This window comes from Heloderma suspectum, chromosome 3, assembly GCF_057233095.1.
Source record: "Heloderma suspectum isolate Gila_16-S chromosome 3, 16-S_ref, whole genome shotgun sequence".
NCBI classification, from domain to species: Eukaryota; Metazoa; Chordata; class Lepidosauria; order Squamata; family Helodermatidae; genus Heloderma; species Heloderma suspectum.
Genome location: NC_139460.1, coordinates 81,843,141 through 81,862,033, shown reverse-complemented (window position 1 = coordinate 81,862,033; position 18,893 = coordinate 81,843,141). Strand labels below are relative to the sequence as shown.

General features: G+C 37.7%; 1 protein-coding gene across 2 annotated transcripts in view; it reads right to left on the bottom strand.

Moving 5' to 3' along the window:
• Window positions 1-496: 496 nt before the first annotated feature.
• GABPA (GA binding protein transcription factor subunit alpha) overlaps window positions 497-18,893 on the bottom strand; it is a 20,943-nt gene continuing 2,546 nt past the window's right edge. For both annotated transcript variants that reach the window (XM_084843545.1, XM_084843544.1), the window contains exons 2-10: window positions 16,839-16,939; window positions 15,893-16,037; window positions 14,636-14,720; window positions 11,174-11,419; window positions 8,996-9,190; window positions 8,300-8,356; window positions 6,589-6,729; window positions 4,343-4,535; window positions 497-1,719 (exon numbers count right to left, since the gene is read on the bottom strand). In XM_084843545.1, the coding sequence (XP_084699671.1) occupies window positions 1,491-1,719; window positions 4,343-4,535; window positions 6,589-6,729; window positions 8,300-8,356; window positions 8,996-9,190; window positions 11,174-11,419; window positions 14,636-14,720; window positions 15,893-16,037; window positions 16,839-16,915 (1,368 nt within the window). In that variant the 5' untranslated portion in view covers window positions 16,916-16,939 and the 3' untranslated portion in view covers window positions 497-1,490. The remainder of the gene's footprint in view (window positions 1,720-4,342; window positions 4,536-6,588; window positions 6,730-8,299; window positions 8,357-8,995; window positions 9,191-11,173; window positions 11,420-14,635; window positions 14,721-15,892; window positions 16,038-16,838; window positions 16,940-18,893) is intronic.

Sequence of the window (18,893 nt, the reverse complement as noted above, 5' to 3'; positions counted from 1 at the left end):
TGAAAACAAACTAGTTAGGACCTTGGAAACCAGAAAATCCCTTAATGTAACAACAGCTGTTGTCTAATTTTCCCACATTTTATGTTCAGTACTTATTACTGTAAGCCTGATGCTCAACTCTTGAGTGATCTGCTCATAAAGGATGAAGATCTGTTTAACATCTGCATGTTTACTAACTGTAATGTTTGTTCTGTTAGTTATGATGATTCAATGAGAAGTCTGCACGCATCCAGAACGTATTTACACCACACAAGTGGAAGGTGAAGAGAAAACAAACACATACCTATGAACGTGCTCTCCAGGCTTTATAAAGTAGTAAAAAGATCCTAATGGAGAAAACGCAGGGCCAAACAAGGTACTAGGATCAGCATCTCTGGATTTAAACTGGAAATCACTTTTTAAATTATCAAATTACTGAACTACGTCTTGTTTAGTCTGAATAATACACACCCTTTTATTTTCAGAGCATCAAAATAACCACTTGGAAACCAAGTAATTTAAAGAAAGAAACTGCATTTTTCTTTATTTTAATACAGTTTTCTATATAACATCGAGAAGTCAAACTTCATTTCTTATCAATTTAGCTGCAGATTACGTTTAGTTCCTCAACAGGAAGGGGCTTCTCTCTGTGATTAACTTAAGTCTTCAGTTCAAAGTCAACTACAGTGCAAGTATAAGCAGAATCAACTGATACACTCTGCAGTGTAGATTAGAACAAAGCAAAACCTATTCTTTGGATGAGAGACAGTATTTCAAGTTTTTAATCTCCTAACAAGAAAGATGTGGAAAATCTCTTTGTTCCAGGCATTAAGCTTGGCAAGGTCTCTCAAGATAAGCACTTTTCCTCAAATTCGTGTATTATCTATGTATTATATCAAAATACTCATAATTGGTTTCTGACCTTACTAGACTTAGACTTGGATCTCTCTCTTAGCAGTGATCTTCAGTTTTGCCTGTATTACATTTATTTTGCTAATAAACAGAGAAATCACCTTAGGAGCATGGTACTTTTCAGTGTGTTTCTTACAGCCTGGCATGCTTACATAATGAGCATGGTTAACAGAAGCTGCTCTATCTCTAGAAATATATTACATTCCATCTGGTAGCTTAAGAACAGAAGTGCAGAGAAATAAACTCAAAATATTGACTGGTTTATGTTGTGTAAATGCTTTGCTTTCTTAAAATGTTGGAAAAATCATCAGGAGAGCATGGCATGGCACCAACCAATATTAGGTTTTCTTACCGATCCCAGACTACTTTCCACAACAGGTCTGTCTTCGTGTTGAAGAATCTGTGGAGTGCCCTTAACATACACGAAATATGTATCTTTAAGTGAAAAAGATCCAAATTTATGGGAGTCTTAGTTCTCTGAAGAAAAACCATGCATCATATTGTACTGCCAAGGAAGAGAAGTAGCTCCCATTTTAAGACCAGAAACTGCTCAGTACACAAGAAAGGCCTCATGCTTCCAAGCTTTTAGGTCCTGGAACTTAGTTATCTTTTTCTGTTTGCAGAGATGCCGTAGCCAGTGCGACTGCTGTGACTGGTTGTGCAATGCCATGGAGCTGCATCTTTGCCAGTTTCTTTTGTTCACACTCTGTGACCAACCGATTCAACTCTGCCGCACTATATCCAATGAGAGTCTTCAAGTCACAGACAAACTTGTATACAAACCTCTTGCCTTGCACTTTGCAGATCATGTCCCCATCGTAGTAATACCTTCATTGAGAAAGAAAAGGAAACAAAAAGTCCTTGAAAAGTAACTGAAGCTGACTACTACTGAGGCAGTCAGAAGAATGTTACATCATGAACATCTTAGATGAAATTAATCGGTGTCTGGTCACCAAGAGAACAGAGGAATTCCTCCCCCATCTGCTTGAGCATTAGGCACCCTTCAGATTTGAGGGGCAACGGGACAACAGAGTGGAGAGAAAGGGAAATCTGTCTGTACAACATTGGATGCCACCCATTACACTGAGACTTGAGCTTTGTTCAAATCCCTCCCTCTGACAATACACATCAGAATGCATGAAATCCACTGTATTTCATGAGCCCGCCCCTCTCCTCATAGGCCCTAACCTCTGAATTGCAGACAACATATCTCATGGTGCCAGCATATTTGAGAACACTCAGAAGTACCACCATCATAGGGCCTTTCATGTTGTGCTGTTGGTATGTCTGGGCAGTTTCTATCTATGAGTGAATATCTTTAGAAGTAGAATGATATTCTTCAGCATTTAACCCCACATTGATAGGTGGGAGTCAGACATACAGAAAAAAATGCATAAAACTTGTGTGTCAGACTTCAATAACTGCTTGTTCCATACAGTCAACCATGAAGAGATATAAACTGACATGTCGTATTTCAGGGGCCCCACTCCTTAATTTAGTCAAAAAGCTATGAGAGCCAGTGTGGTGTAGTAGTTAAGAGTGTTAGACTAGGACTTGGGAGACATGGGTTCTAGTCCCCACTCTGCCATAAGGCTCACTGGGTGACTTTGGGCCAGTCACTTACTCTCAGCCTAACCTACCTCACAGGGTTGTAGTGAAGATAAATATGGGCATGGATACCAACATGAGCTCTTTGGAAAAAAAAAAGTGGGATATAAATGTAACCCTAAAAAGAAAAGCTATGTTTTTATTCTTATTTTGGGGTCAGTTCTACCCTTATTGGAATTACTGAGACAACTGAAAAACTATGCACATATGGTGCTAGGAGTCAAAGTGACCCTGCCAAATGCTGTTTACAGTTATTAGTTACTAGTCATATCTACAGATACTTAGCCCAAACCTGTTCTGTCCACTGCCTGTGAGAAAGGAGTATAGAGGATAAAAAACAATTTTGTCCATTTTAATACTAGGGAAATTACTCACTTTCCTTAACATCAATATAAAATGTATTAGCGATCAATGCTAGCTGACAGCTTTACAAAACCCCTTAATAATCATGAATTTGTTGAACATTTTGCCCAGTTAGAACCTTCCTTGTAATCCAGTAAAACTATTTTCTTCATCTTAGCTATCATTTCCCACAAAACTTAATACAGCTTTTGGGATAATTTCAGCCCCAACTGTGAGACTCTCCCACCATACTTCAGGTTCGGACTACATGCCAAGGTGCAAGACGGAATATCTAAGCCCTGCTCAGGGGCTGTCATGTCATGAGAACTCATTGAGCATGGGTTAAACAACCCTCACATAACCCTAAAATAGACCATGGGCTATGCAAGGGTTGCTTAACCCTCATATAACCTACACTCGCTGGGTTCACAACACATGACAACCCCCAAATGTAGGCTGCATATTCAAAATGGTGGCCATACAAACACCAGTATATAGTTCTGGTCACCACATCTCAAGAAGGTTCCACAGAATCAGAAAAAGAACAAGGGAACTTAAACCATCCTGGAAATATTTATACTGAAGAGCAGTACACAAATCTTTAAAAAATCTTCATAGATTTGGAACTTCTTTATTATGAGGGAAGATATAGAGATTGAAGATTTTTAGTTAAGAAAAAAATAACAAAGGGGTAACATGACAGGAGGTTTATAAAAATATGGAGGTATTTTTCAGTCTGTCGTAATACAGAGACGGTCACTCACCGTCATCAATTGGCATTAGGTTCAGGACAGAAAAAAGGAAGTACGTTTTACACAATACGAAGTTAACATATGGAAGTCTCTACTACAGGATGTCTAAATGGCCATTACGTTAGATGGCTTTAAAAGGGGACTTGACATTTCATGGCAGATGGCTAAATGAAACCTAAATATTAAGTATTCCTCTGAATAAAGATGGACAGATCATTTCCAGTCCATGTCAATATTGTATGTATTCACTAATAAGTTCTATTATATTTCTGGTTTAGTGAACAATTCCCCCCAAAAAAAGTCTGCATGGAAATTTGTATATAAATATATATTTAAGTATTATCTCACAAAACACACAGTCATAAATGTATTTTATCCAAGTGTACACATTTCTAAATGTATTTTATCCTAAAATATGCATTTTATACACATTTGAGAATTTTTCTGAGCAATTATGTTATCTGTTCTTCCTCTTCTCTCAGGCATTTGGCAACATATGAGGATGTTTTAATCAGATCCTAAATTTTTCTTATTGTTGATTGTTTAACACTGTTTATGATACATGTGTGTCTCTGAGTGTGATGTCCGTTTACACGTTTGTATGTAAATGGTTTTTATAATGTATTTACAGTTTTTAACCTTTGTAAACTGCCTGGAGAGCTTCAGCTATTGGGCGGTATAGAAGTGTCATAAATGAAATGAATAAAAATATTTTAAATACATAACTAATAATTATATTCTTAACTTACCGTAAAGCACGACTGAGTTTCTCATAGTTCATAGTAGGTTTATTTTTACGTTGTCCCCACTTCTGCGCAACTAGCTCTGGTTGGTTTAGTTTGAACTCTCCTTCATCGCCAACCCATGAAATGCAGTCTCGAGCATCTTTATCAGTCAGAAGCTCAAGTAAAAACTGCCATAATTGGATCTGGCCATTGTTTCCTATTGGGAAGGAAATGATTCAAATGTAAATATACATTAAGTTTTTAATCTAACCGTAAGCCTAATGTGTGCAGTAAATTAACAAAACAAAAACACCAAGGAAAAAAGATGCTGGAAGCTGTGTTGATCTATTAAATCCAAATATAACAGTAAAAAAACTTTATTAGGAACAACTAAAATGCCATAAAGATGCAAACTAGCTTTCCAGTGATCAAAATTCTTTAGGGTAAAAGTCAGACATAAAATATGCTCAACATATGGCAACCCCAATGGAAAAAAGTCATTAACTTGAAAGTTTGCTTACTTCTTCGTGATATTTTAGTTGGTCCAAATGACATGTTACACTGCTAAAGCAAAAAGATAAATCCTAAGAAAATCTGTAATCAATACTGCTAGTGAATCAAGTCCTGCATCCCGATCCTAAAAAGTTAAAAAGTTCCCTTAATAAAATTGCTCGCATTTATTCACTACCAAGTACCAAAGTCCTAACACTTTAAAAATATACCCTTTTAAGGTGCATATGAATCAAGAAAATTCTTAACATGCACCCAAATATAAAGTTTACTTGGAGGTCCTACTGAATTTTGAGTAAATATGCTTAGGACTGCAGCCTTCAGACTGAAGAATTCACTTAGATGCCCACTTTAAGTCCTTGTTTCACAAAAGAACTTATCTCAGTCTCAAGACCCTTTTAGGGACAACCACCAAGATAGACAGATCAAACATAATTTCATAGTTGGCAGATAAAATGGTAAGTCACACTTTCAGAAAGAAAGATAATAGACATCAAAATAAAATAAATTAGCAAGGAACAGTCAAAACACCAAAGACAATGGGAAAATGTACTGGCTTTATATTTTATAGCAGCATCCATCCTTTGGAAAACCCTTCCAGTTCCGGAGGCAGAAAATGTGGGATCTTTTAAACACCTCCTGAAAATACACTTATTCACCCAGGCTCTCCCTGGACTGTAATTAAATTAATCATCCTGCTCCATCTTATTGCTCTTGTATTGCTTTTATTGTAATTGGAAGTGTTTTAATGTTGTTTTTAATATTGTATTTTAAATGTTATCTTAATATTTATTGTGAACTGCTGAGGGATTTTATTATATTTAGCAGTATAGAAGTGCCACAAATAAACAAAATGGAGAGAATACTGAAATATTTAATTTCTTAAATTGAGGAAGCACTTAGAAATGTTCAAAATAAAAGAACTATAATAATTTAAAGCAGACTATAAATGTATGTTGTCTTTACATAATACTCACAAAAAATGAATACTTCCCATTTTTGTATTTTTTCAGAAAGGCTTGGTGGCTTGCTTCCTGCCCTCCACCCCAAGTAACTCTAGAATTGTCATTTTCCCCTCAAGGTAACTTTAGTGTTCCCTCCTCACTTCCTATAAGAAAGGTCTTATTCAGACATCACACTAAGCCATGATGGTTAGGAGTTTTGAGCTAGCCATGTTGGCTTAGTGTGATGTCTGAACAGGCATCTGTCCCAACCATGGTGGTTTATTAAGCATGGACGAACTATGTTCACTAACCACTTGCTGCAAGATGATTAGTGGGCCCTACCATGGCTTAGTGTGATGTCTGAACAGCCTCCATGGTTAACTGAAAACTGCCATAGAGCTCTGTGGCAAGAGCAGCCAAAGAAGGAGTAGCTGCCGAGTACCAAAATGGTTGATAGCACCAAGCGACAATAAGGCTACCCGGATGGCATGGCCGCCCATCCGGAGGACTGCAGGTTTCTGCAGGAGGGAGGGTAGTTAGAAAATGGTTAGTCTAACCATGTTGTGGAATTTGGTTACTTGCACATGTGGCAGTAGCACTCACAATGGTTAGCAGTGACCACCATGCACCATGGTTAGCCTAACCATCCTTTGCCCACATGCGCCTGAGGCTACGAGCCCTGCATAGTTTGTTACCATCCAAATAAAACTGACTTTTTTCTGATTTCCTAAGAGACAGACAAACTTTACAACTGGTCCTATGGACCGGAGCCTTTAGTGTGTGAATATGTATACGTTTTTGGTTTTTTAAAAGTACCTGTTCTGTTACCAGGCGAACTTCTATCTTCTCCAGAAATCCTTGGTGCTCTCTGCACTTTTGCTGTCTTTGCACTACTGTTTATGACTTTAATGGTGGTTGGAGTAGATGGCTGTACGGAAGCTGGAATAATTTGCACAGCTACGAAGGAGAAAATATTAGACAACAAATTGTAAATGGGTGACAGAACCACATTGGAGAAATTGTTATTCCAGACTATAATACAGGACCTCTCAAGATGTTAGAAACATTTGATGTGGAATATAATCATGTTCTGCTTGAAACACCGTAGTTAAAAACCAGAGAGCATGTAATAACAGATCGCATGCTGATGGGTTTACACTATGAGCTCTATCCCTTAAACCTTACTATGTATAATGTGCACTATGCAGATCAAAGGATATTCAGCTGAAGTGCAGATAGAATCTTGTTAACATGTTATCCACCAAGAAATATACAAAATAGTTGTATTCAGCCATTGCATATCCTAAGATGACTTACTCTCCCACAGTCATCTAGTGGGAAAATGGTATCAATGGCTGCCACTCAGACAGTAAATTTGGCAGGACATATTTATCCATTATAATACCTCAGGAATGGCAATGTACTATCATGCATTAGGATTAGTAGTCAGTATGCTTCATCAGAAACATCTGCAGGCACAGCAAGTCTTTCAGTTGGGCTGTATAACATTAGAAACCAATCTCGGGGTAATTACAGAGTTTACATTAGTTTATTTTACAAAATTTGTATACCGTTCCACATCAAAAACAGATTCCAGAGCAATGAACATAAAAGAGAAAATAATAAAAAGATGAGGAGGATTAAAACACCATTTTAACATTGTTCTTTTAAAAACAGAACACCAATAAAAACTATGACTGATCAGTTAAGGAATACTTCGCGAAGAACTGTTTTCAGGAGGTGCCAAAAGCAGCATGGGATTGGCACCTGCCAGACTTCCAGGGACAGGAAGTTTCAAAGAAAGGGGGCCACCACATTGAAGGCTCTTCTCCTGGTGGTCTCCAATCAGGCCATAGGTCTATGTAGAATCACCAAGAGCATGCCCTCTGATGACCTCAGTGACCAGGTAGGTTGGTAAGGGAGAAGGCACTCTGTCAGGTATCCTGGTCCTACGTTGTTAAGAATTATGTACACTAGTACCAAAACCTTACGCCTGGCCCAGTAGTGGATAGGATTATGCGGAGCCGCACAGAAAAAGTACTACAGTCCATGGTACTCCTCAAAGTGCTGGTATCTAATGTCCTTTCTAATAAAGTAAAAGACTGTGGGTACCTTTGAAAAGGTCATTTTACTCAACTAGTTCTGCCCAGGAGGACAGAAGTTAGTAATTACTCTGTTCACAAATTGTTTGCAGTATCTTTTTCAAGAATCATATGGGGAACTCCAGTAATCTGCTGCTAGATCTTCAAGCAGTAATTTAATATTGAACTACCATTGGACAAGCACAAGCCCCACAGCAGTAGGAGTATATCCACCAATAAGCCCACTGGTTCACTGGTAAAATGCAAGTGTGAATACTTCCTCGGAAACAAATATCATTTCAATTCAATTCCATCTTTAAAAAACTCAAAGCTCAGCTTACAAATTCAGCTATTGGGGTGGGGGGTTGTTTTTGTTTTTAGAGGGCCTAATGCATGATTGTTGAGAACAGTTTTTCTTAATAAAAATTCAGCGAATGACAACTTACGTTGATCAATAGTAACTGTTGCTATTTCTCCAGCGTGTTCTTGGCTAGCCAACACATCTGCAATACACAAGAAACAAGTTCTTTCAAATGACTGCCATAACTAAATTTTAGTGACATTTCAATTTGAAAAATGAGGAAAGAACAAACAAAACTGTCAATTTTATAAAGAATATTAACATTAGATATATACATATAGTATACATGTCATGCATAGTGGGAGGACGGAGAATGAGATGGATTTGGATTTGTTAATAACATAATGTTATTAACTTTATAGGCAGTTATGTACCTTATGTTTTATTTAATATCGGATGATTTTCTGTAAATGCCTTCTATTGCCTTACATAACATTTTAAAAGAAAAGTCAAACATATTTTTTATGTTTTGGTAGAAAACTGTAAAGTATTGAAATCCCAGCAGTGATTTTAGAATAATTCAAATTTTGCTCTGAATTATCAGCATCTTTTCACATGATGCTAAGCTTAAATCTACAACAGTGTTTAACTTATGAAAGGCTAGAAACTGATACATATAGAACCTTTAAAATGTGTTATAGTGATGTGAATCTAGGACCCAGAAGTGTCAGTAACATTTCAAGTAACACCAACTGAATGCATACATTGCTTGATAACTAGGACTGTCATGACATAGACTTCATTTTAAAAATTAATATATTTGTTGAGAAAACTCACATACATTTACGAAGAAGTTCCAGGTGGCTCCAAAGGATTTCTCCCCGAGGGACCCTCTGGAAGAAGTCCTCTTGGCTGAGGCTGCACAGTTCTCTCCCAGGAATGCTAAGAGTATTGAGGTCTATGTCTGTCATGCTGAACTCCTTCATCACCCATACTACCCAGTGCAGTACCTGGTCAGTTGACCACTGCACTGGGTCTAGGAAAGAAGCAAAACATCCTAAGTATTTTTTCAATATTGCAACTGGCTATGTTATACTATCTTCAATACACATTTAACAAAACATTCCTCTAAGTAACAAGACGCATCATAAAAACCTGTCAGATTAGCAATTTCATGTAGCTGAAGCAATTACAACAGAACAAAATCAATTCCGATATATCTTCTATTAAAATCATAATCCCCAATTACTTTCAGATCTATATTTAACTAATGCTTAAATAACAAGTTATTAGAAAACAGCTTTATCATGATAATTATTTTCACTGATATTGGGTGAAATCCAATGGTATCTGTCCACCAACAAACTAGCATCTGCCAGTGGAAGGGATTCCCCATCTCCCTGTGCACGTCTAAAATCTGCTTCATAAAGTTGGGAAACCCTCTGGAGCAGATTTCACAGAGACATGTGGGGAAGGGAAAACTCTGTCACTGGATTTAACCCATAGTAGTTGCAATGTTGGATTTAACTCATGACTATTATGTAGCCTTTTCTCCAAGACCAATGACTCCACCATTGTTTAAATTAAACCATGTTAACTTATGAAGCTGCATTGTAAAACATCACAATAAACCATGGTTTGTTTTGATGAGTATTAGTAAGGCCAAGCTTCAGAAGTGCATCCTTTCCTTTTCATCACTGTACCATGCAAGAGATGGAGGTTTAAAGCTTCTGGACATAGTTTTGTCCAAACCACATTTGCCTTTTACATCTGGATATAGGAAAATGTGGTTTGTTCTAACCAGTTAGTCAACACGCCAGGATCTGAAGCCATTTGATCCTTGTTTGAACTAACTGTGGACAGACAAACCATGCTGTCCCAAATTCAGATGTACTGGGGAAACTGTAGTTTGTTCAAAACTTTGACCAGAAGCTTTAAACTCCTTCCCCTTGGGCATGAAGAAGGGAACAGCAGAGTGGTGTTATCCTCATAACACTAAGCCATTATTTAGTGTTATATCCACATCAGGCCACTGAATCAGAACAACGGTCCATCTAGCCCATGGTCCATCTACTCTGATTGGTAGTAACATTCCAATGTCTCAAGGAGGAGCATTTTCAAGTAATTCTACCCAATACCCTTTTTCAACAGATGCCAGAACTGAACCTGGACCTCCTTTATGCAAAGCATGTACTGTCTCTCTCTGAGCCCCTCATGTCAAGTTACTTCATGTTAAAAGTGGTATGTTCAGGGACATCAGCCAATTTGGTTTTACTGTGTAAATGGGACACAAAGCAGAATGAACAAGTAGCCTAGATTCCTTAGATGTTTGTTACAATTGTTTTATATTAAAGCAAAAGCAATTATTGAATGTCCTGTAATAAAGAGTATTAATTTATTTATGATTCTTCTTTTCCACTCATATTAGTATCATGCTAAACTTTTCTTCTTTAATTAAACAAAGTGATTAATAAATCTAGAAACACTTGGTATCAGACCTTCAATATAAAGAGATTTCTGAACACCTCATAACATAGATTTCGAACCTCTCATAACATCAAAGCCAAATTGTCATTTCTCTGACAAACCAGCAAAAACCAGTAGTTTAATTCCATCCCAATTTCCCTTAAAAATTCATTAAACGTTTATGTGAGAGACTGCTTATCTACTGCAATTTGACAGTTTGAAAACAATCATACTGTAGTCATCTAGTTTACCCCATACATACGGTGCTACATGCAAATGCAACAGAAGCCTCCCAAGAGAAAATGCAAACATTAATCTCAGCACAGGTGGTTTTGAGTGTCTTTACATCTCTCTTATAACATATTCCCGTGGTATTGATACTGAACTCATAAAATGAAACATCCACAGCTGAAACTGAATGAACACTCTGCCTACCCATATTCACTTTTTTTCAATTATGAACTACAAAATCTAGACTTCTAAGCAGAACTGCTTGCAAATGGGGGGGGGGGAGCAGGAATATGTATGTGTGCCACTGTATACAAATACTTACCATAGGGTATTCCTAAGCGTTCTTGTTCTTTACGGTAACCTTCTAGTGCTGCAGCCCACCGAGTTACTTGTTCAGAAGTTTCATCAGATATGGTGGTAATATGCTTTGTTCCATCCAGCGTTATCACTTGAGCTTCCTCAACAAGGTGTGCCTCAGTTTCAGTATGGTGGGCATCTGGGTCAATCACTACCTCAACAGTTTCCACCGGCTTTACAATTTCAAGGATGTTCAACTTTGGTTCTATTCCTGTACACAGAAAGGGAACATGAATGAGCAAAGAACTTACCAAAAATGGACATTTACAGAAAATGAAACACTATCCAACTATTCTATCCCAATTCAATATAATATACTGTACAAGGCCTGTACAAGATCCAGGATCTGCCTCCTGTGAGAGAAAGGCTCTGCTCATGGAAGGTCCCTCTGCCTGATTTATAGGGATCCCGCTCCTGCCCACACCTCAGCTCACCCCACTGAGCAAGATTTCCTGACTCTGTGTAGCATTTTTCAGGGAGCTGCTCTGGGAAGGAGGGGGCAGAGAAGTCTACTTCTCCCAACACAGCTGCTCACACTTAAATCTGGATCCAAGAATATGTGTTCTCACACCATTCTGATAAAAAGTTAATTATACAGTCCTGGGAAAAGTCATTAGCCTCTATTTTATCCTCCACAATCATTAAGATTTGCTTCTTTACCAACAGTATTCTTATATTAGCCAATAAGCAAACCATTTCATTTCATAGCCCTCTTCAAAGTTATCTTAACTCCAAGCTAATAGGGTTGCTGTGGACTCCAGCAGCTGTTTGAAAAAAATGTAAAAAACCTTTTTAGCGACTCTGAACCACTTCATACTCCAAAAACACCTCAACAATTATGGTCAACTGCCCCCCCTTTAAAAAAACCATTTAATGTACTAAGCTATTAGCAGTCCAGTTTACCTCTATTGAAATGAATGGAAAGGTTAAATTACCAAATGTCTCAACTAACTGAGGTCCAGTCTATCCTCAGCAACTTTTCAAAATAGAGCAGAGAAAGTAACTTCGCATTTTCCTTATATCATAAATTCTGTTTTGGTGGTTATACCACTTCAAGAGAAATGGAGTAGAGTTTTTCTGGTTTGGGAATTTTTTTCTGGACATACAAAACAAAACAGAACAAAACCTTTACAAAACACTGGGCAGTATCCAATGGTGTCAGTCTGCAAACTCAAATAGCACTAATGGAGCTCTACTGAATCTTTCTGTTGTCCAAGGAGTTGTGCAGCCCATTCTACAACTGGATGTGCAACCTCTTGCACAACCAGTCGCACAAGCACAACGCACAACTGGTTAAGCAACTGTTTGACAACCATGGTTGTGCAAACATAACTTTAGTTGGATTCTCCTCTCGCACATAGTTTGGAACCTAGTATCCACTAGCGCAATGGCATTTGGGCTAGCCAAATGACACAATTCAATACTCCCTACTGCAGGGATCCATTAGACCTGAAGAGTACATTTTACCCTAGGGAGTTAGTTCTGCTCCAAGCTGGCTTTATCTTGACATAGGACTTAACACTCTCATAGTGCAAACTTGCAGTACTGATTTCTTAATTGCAATGTTTGTTACAATAGGGAAAAAATCTATTAGGCTATTGTGGTACACTTGGACTCCTGCCATTATTTACTATGAGCCTAGTATTTCACTTAGGCATTTTAGGTTTCTGTTTTGCCTTCTCTTCTGTTTTCTCCCCCAAGGCTTCTTGATAGCCCAATGAGGATTGGTGGATTGTATTTATTTGCCAATCACATGTCATTGGTTTGTTTGTCCCTAACGACAACAAAACTAGATATTCAGTTCTGCTAGAACTGCTAGAGAGTCACAGTTACTCAGCACATGCTGTTTTCTGTGTAAGTGTTTTTTTGGAGCTGAAATATGACAACAAATTAGATTTCATTACAGGAATCTGGAAGACGTCTGATGGAGAAAAACTCAAACTGAATTCTTGGAATTCAGTGATGAGGACAGTGTTAACATTGTGGGTTCCAATAGACCTTATTGTTTTAGTGTTAGATTACATTTTTAATACAACACCAGTAAAACCTTCTTGTTTTTGTAAAACTGGAGTCATTTTGAAATCTTTCATATCTTTATTTACAAGCTAGCATTTTAAGGGTGCAATCCTATGCATACTTAGACAGAATAAAGTCCTACCACTCCCAGAATTCCCAAGCCAGTATGGCTGGCTGGGAGGTTCTGGGAGTTGTAGGACTTTCTTCTGTCTAAACATGTATAGGATTGTGCCTTAAAGGGGATTGTTGGACCCTAATAGCACACTGATATCACAAAAAATGGTGTAGCAGGGTTAAAGCATCATAAATCATTCGTAACTGCAAGTATGTTTTGATTCCAAAACTGTTTCATTGACACTTTAAAATTCAAAATATGTTAATAAATATTTCATGAAATAACTTTCCTGGTTCACCAACTCCTATTCTATCTTGTTTTCTACACTCAAACACCCAACATGTGCTTTGACCTTATGGCTTCATTTCTAGATACACATAAAGAAATCAGATACAGGTGATGTCAGAATTGGGTGCCTGCTGAGTCTGAAGATTCCAATTCTGATTCAGAAATGGAGCTAGGAGAACAGTTAGACCCAGGGGCGGGGGGAGGAATTCACCAAGAGTCTCCAGAGGTCAGGGGAGAATCTTCCCAAAGCCTTGACAAACAGTTGGGCCAGGCTCAGACACTGCCTCCTCCTTCCATGGGAAACCAAGTTCCCTCAAGGGAGGAGGAGGCGTACAACTTGGTTGATGCAAGAGCACACCATCAGACAAAGAGGACAGAGCTTGGGAGAAGTTTGAGATGCTCTGCCAGGTTAACTACCCACCGGAGCCAGTGCAGAAGGAAGCCACCCTGGGGGAGGAGCTTAAGCAGCCTTTTGGGTCTTGCCATAGGTCATTTGGCAGCAACTCCTCTACCTTGCTATATTTTTTCCTATTAGAGAGCTCAGGATTAGCCATTTCGGCCCTAGAGCAGTCTTTGAGCTACACTGTATTGTGGAAAAGCTTGCCATTAGCATAATACAGCAGTATTAGTTTGAAGTCTGAATCTGTTATGTTGTTTGCTTAGAGGGAGGGCTATGTCCTTGACAGGTTTAAGTCTCAAACTTCTATAATTGGCTATCAACCCCTTCAAAATGTTAAATGGAAATCAAATTTCTAGGCTTATCATTTTGACCTCTCTCACTAACATTTATTACTATTAAGGTTTCCTCTGCACAATAATTACACAATTACTTGGTTGTAAGGTGAATACACATCCATTGAGAAAGCGATTTATAACAGAAAAGCTATTACTTTATACATCTGTAACGAAGGCTACATACCAATACTGCTGTTAAAAAATGCACAGATATTTAATATCTGTCTCCAGAGGAAAAAAAAACATGATATATCTAAATAATTCGTTTGATACCTTGTCTCGATATTACTTGGACACTAAGCTGCACAGTTCCATCTGTCTTGACACCTTGATCAAAGAGACTACGATCTGGATCCAGCTTGACAATAAAAGGAAATTCAGAAAAATGGTAACATGGGCAATTGTTAATCAACAATCCTGGAAAATCTTTTTTAAAAATTAAAGAGGGCTCTCATTTTTCAAGCAAGGCAGTGCTTTTAAATCAATGAAAAATATTTCCCAACCATAACTACCAAAAAAACACATAATTCTTATATTGGAGTTAGGTAAGTTACCTTCATTCTGACTAACCATTAAAATATTTTTAAACACCTTTACATTTTGTGACTGGTACAGAGATACCCTATGGCTGTATCACATAGCAATAATCCAACCAACCATAGTTAATGTAATAGTTTGGTATGTCAAACTTGTATCAGATCAAAAGTTATGATTTCCAGACTATACTAGCCTTTGTTCTGGGAGATCTGTTGAAAACAATTCCACCTATGCCATGCAGTATCTTTAATCTTCTAAAGGGCTCTGTAAATATTCCTGAAGGTATGTTTTCAATCAGCTGTTTCTTTGCTGCTCCCCTCATTTAAATATTAATTAGCTTAATAAACAAATATGTGTGATTGGGTATGTTCCCTGAAATATTATCAGGATTCTTTTAAAATCCACAGGAAAAGGATAGAGTTTGGATTCTTGAGATATGGTGTGTTTCCAACAGCAAAGATAGGAGCTTCTCCTCCAAGCAATACTTTAGAATGAGCTACCAACTCCTTGTAGCCTTCCCTGCCCTTTACATTTCCCACCTGAGGTAAGTCAGCTTATTTGTTATAATATTTTAGTTTTCTCATATTTGCTTATTTATCTGAACTTACAGTTTTCCTAGTTAGGAATATAGCTCTGATTTTGAATAACTTTCTTTGCTTTGTCCAAAGTTATTCAAAAACTCCAACCCACACAAAAAGCTCCAGTTGCTTAAAACATATTTTAAACGATAAAGAAAAAAGGTAAACAGCATGGTTGAAATTCCTGTTGAGTTAAATAAGATGTATATGAACGCATTAGATTTACTCTCAACTGATGAGCATCCCCTGATAGAGACAGCGACATTCAATGCAATCTATTCCAACCATACGATAGAAATAAATCTATCAAAGAATAAAACCTCTAATAAAAATGTAGGCAGAAGGTCAAAGGAACTCTACTCAGTTTACACTGTCCCTCATATAAAAGCTTCTAACTATAATGGTTTTGCTTTACCTGTATGTCCTGCAGACAGATTTCATGTGCTTCCAAAGAACACTGAAGCCTTGGTTCCAGCAGTTTCTTAAGGTTTCCAACTGGTTCATTGATATCAATAGCCTGACTCACAAATTCTGCCGTGGTGTATGTTTGCTCAACAATGCTGAAACAAAGGAGTTAAAAGGAGTCTTCCACTGTATTTTAACAAAAGCTATCATTTGACTATTTTAGCATTAAATATTTCTGGAGGTGTCCCAGCAATGGGTCACAACCTTATTTGAATAGTTTTTAAAACTGTAGATCACTGTATAGAATATATAAGGGAGATACATGGGAAGGAGTAAAGGGAATATTTTGTTTACTGTTTTTTGTAGAAACATATACTCAGTAAACTTTTTATCTTTTTAAGAAAAGTCTAGGCTGTGTGATTTTATTTTGGGTTTTTGCTAAGTCATCTAGTTAGTGTACTACTATAAAGAATAAAGGGTGGGAAAAAGAAGCCTGTTCTGAATTGAAATTGTTTTAGCTCAGAAGAACTCCCAGGACTTATCCCAGTGGAGCAACCCAGGTGTAGACTCCATAGTCTACACCTGGAGAATGTTCAATGAACAGGTATGTTTCACTGGAAGTTCTCCCTTGTTTGCTATTGCTCCTGTTGGTGGAAGAGAGATTATCAGCAATGAGGGAACTAGGACAGAGGGGAAAAAAGAAAAATCTTACTGGGACCTAGCAATCAATTTATCTAGAATTTTCCTCACCAGGTAAAACTTACTTTCTTTTTTAATCACAAGGAGCAAGTCACACATTGGGTTACCAATATGAAGCCAGCTACTTTCTGGAGCCTCTTACGGAAGCATTCATGTAATACACTGAAGGGGATTTACAGTAAACTCTTTTTAACTTTCTTTGCTTAATCGGAAAGGCAACCATGAAATACATTCATACATGACCTCATTCTATATACCTTTCTTCAGTGCACTCTTGTTTCTCAGTTCCATCAATTTCTATTTCTATTAGTTCCTCTGCTTCTCTTTTAGTCATGGCTGAAATATTTCAAGAGGTAGCCTGCAAAATAAAATGTAATGCATTATATGCAAACAGAAATTACACTTCCATATGAAATAGTCTTTACAGGTTCATATGCTCTTTACTTGGAAATAAGATCCATTGGCCTAATGGGACTTCCATGTTTAGGACACAATCCTAACCATGCTTACTTGGAAGTACATTCCACTGGGTTGGATCAAGGGTCTGCCTTCCATGGACAGGAACTCCACTCATGGAAGGTACCTCCACCCAATTTTCAGGGATTTAGTTGTTCTCAGACTAGTTCTCTGGCAATCATGTATTCCTGGTTCCACATTAGACAATAACATATTGCTATCACATTGGCATCTTACTCTTTAAAACAGAAGCTTGATATGCCAATCTTACTGGTACATAGTTTCCACCAATAAAACAGGAACATATTTCCAAGTGTGTATATTTAGAAATAGCGATGTGGATTTGTCAGAAAATGTTGGATTTTTTTCTGTGCAAATTACTGGAAAATTTTCAGGTTGCCTCAGAAAATGTTCCAATGCCCTACAGTGATCTAATTTGTCATGCTCATTTTACTTGTACTTAGTAAACAATGCTTAAAAAGTACCACCTGTTAGACTTTTTTTGTCCCAATACACCACAAGTATTTGACCTGACGTATTAGAGGGGAAAAATTAAAGCACACAATGTGATTTAAATGTTATGAGGTTTAAATTTTTACTGGAATACTTGTAAAAATTTGAGGATAATGTATGTATTTCACTTAGCACTGTTTAATTTTTTTAAAAAAATAAAGGTACTGAAAACTGTTGACACACTAATGAATTTTAGCAACCCCCCAAAACTGCATATGTTGACAACCACATATCTATTTTAACAGAGTTCAACTCTCTTCCACTGAAGCTGATAGAGCACCTTCCATTTCACTGTCACTACTTATTAGTTCCATTTCACCCTGAAATATATAGTATTCTCTTACATAGTTGATAGTGATAATCACCTGAAAAACATTAATCACAACTCTGAAACTGCCAAGTTTGCCGAATATTATATTTTCAATTGGCATCTATTAATTGTTACTAATGAACTTACAAAATGAACAATTTTCCACCCCACATCACTGCTTAGAATGAAACTACTAGTACAGTGCCTTGCATAAGTATTCACCCCCCTTTGACTTTTCCACATCTGGTTGTGTTACAACCTGGAATAAAAATGGATTTAATTGGTATGTTTACCATTTGATTTACACAACATACTTAACACTTTGAAGGTGCAAAATATTTTTGTTATGGCACAAAAGTTAAACAAAAAACAAACTGGCATTTGTTGGTTGCATAAGTATTCAACCCCAGGTCAATACTTGGTGGAAGCACCTTTGGCAGCAATTACAGCTGTGAGTCTTTAGGAGTAAGTCTCTATCAGCTTTGTGCATCTGGATCCTACAATGTTTGCCCATTCTTCTTGGCAAAATTGCTCAAGCTCTGTCAGATTGGATGGGGACTGTTGGTGAACAGCAATTTTGAAGTCTTGCCACAGATTCTCAATTGGATTGAGGTCTGGGCTTTGACCAGGCTATGATCAGACATTCAGGTTCTTGTTTTTAAACCACTCCAGTATAACTTTGGATGTGTGCTTAGGGTCACTGTGCTACTGGAAGGTGAACCTCTCCTGCAGTCCCAGGTCCCTTGCAGACTGAAACAGATTTTCTTCTAGAATTGCACTGCATTTGGCTCCATCCATCTTGCCCTCAATCCTGACCAGTTTCCTAGTCCCTGCCAATGAAGAGTATCCCCATAACATGAAGCTCCCACCACCATGCTTCACAGCGGGGATGGTGTTCTCGGGGCGATGAACACTGTTGGCTTTGCACCACACATTGTGTTTTGCAGTAAGGCCAAAAAGTTCAGTTTTGATTGCATCATAACTTTTTCCACATGTTTGCTGTGTCTCCTGCATGGCTTTTGGCAAAATCCAA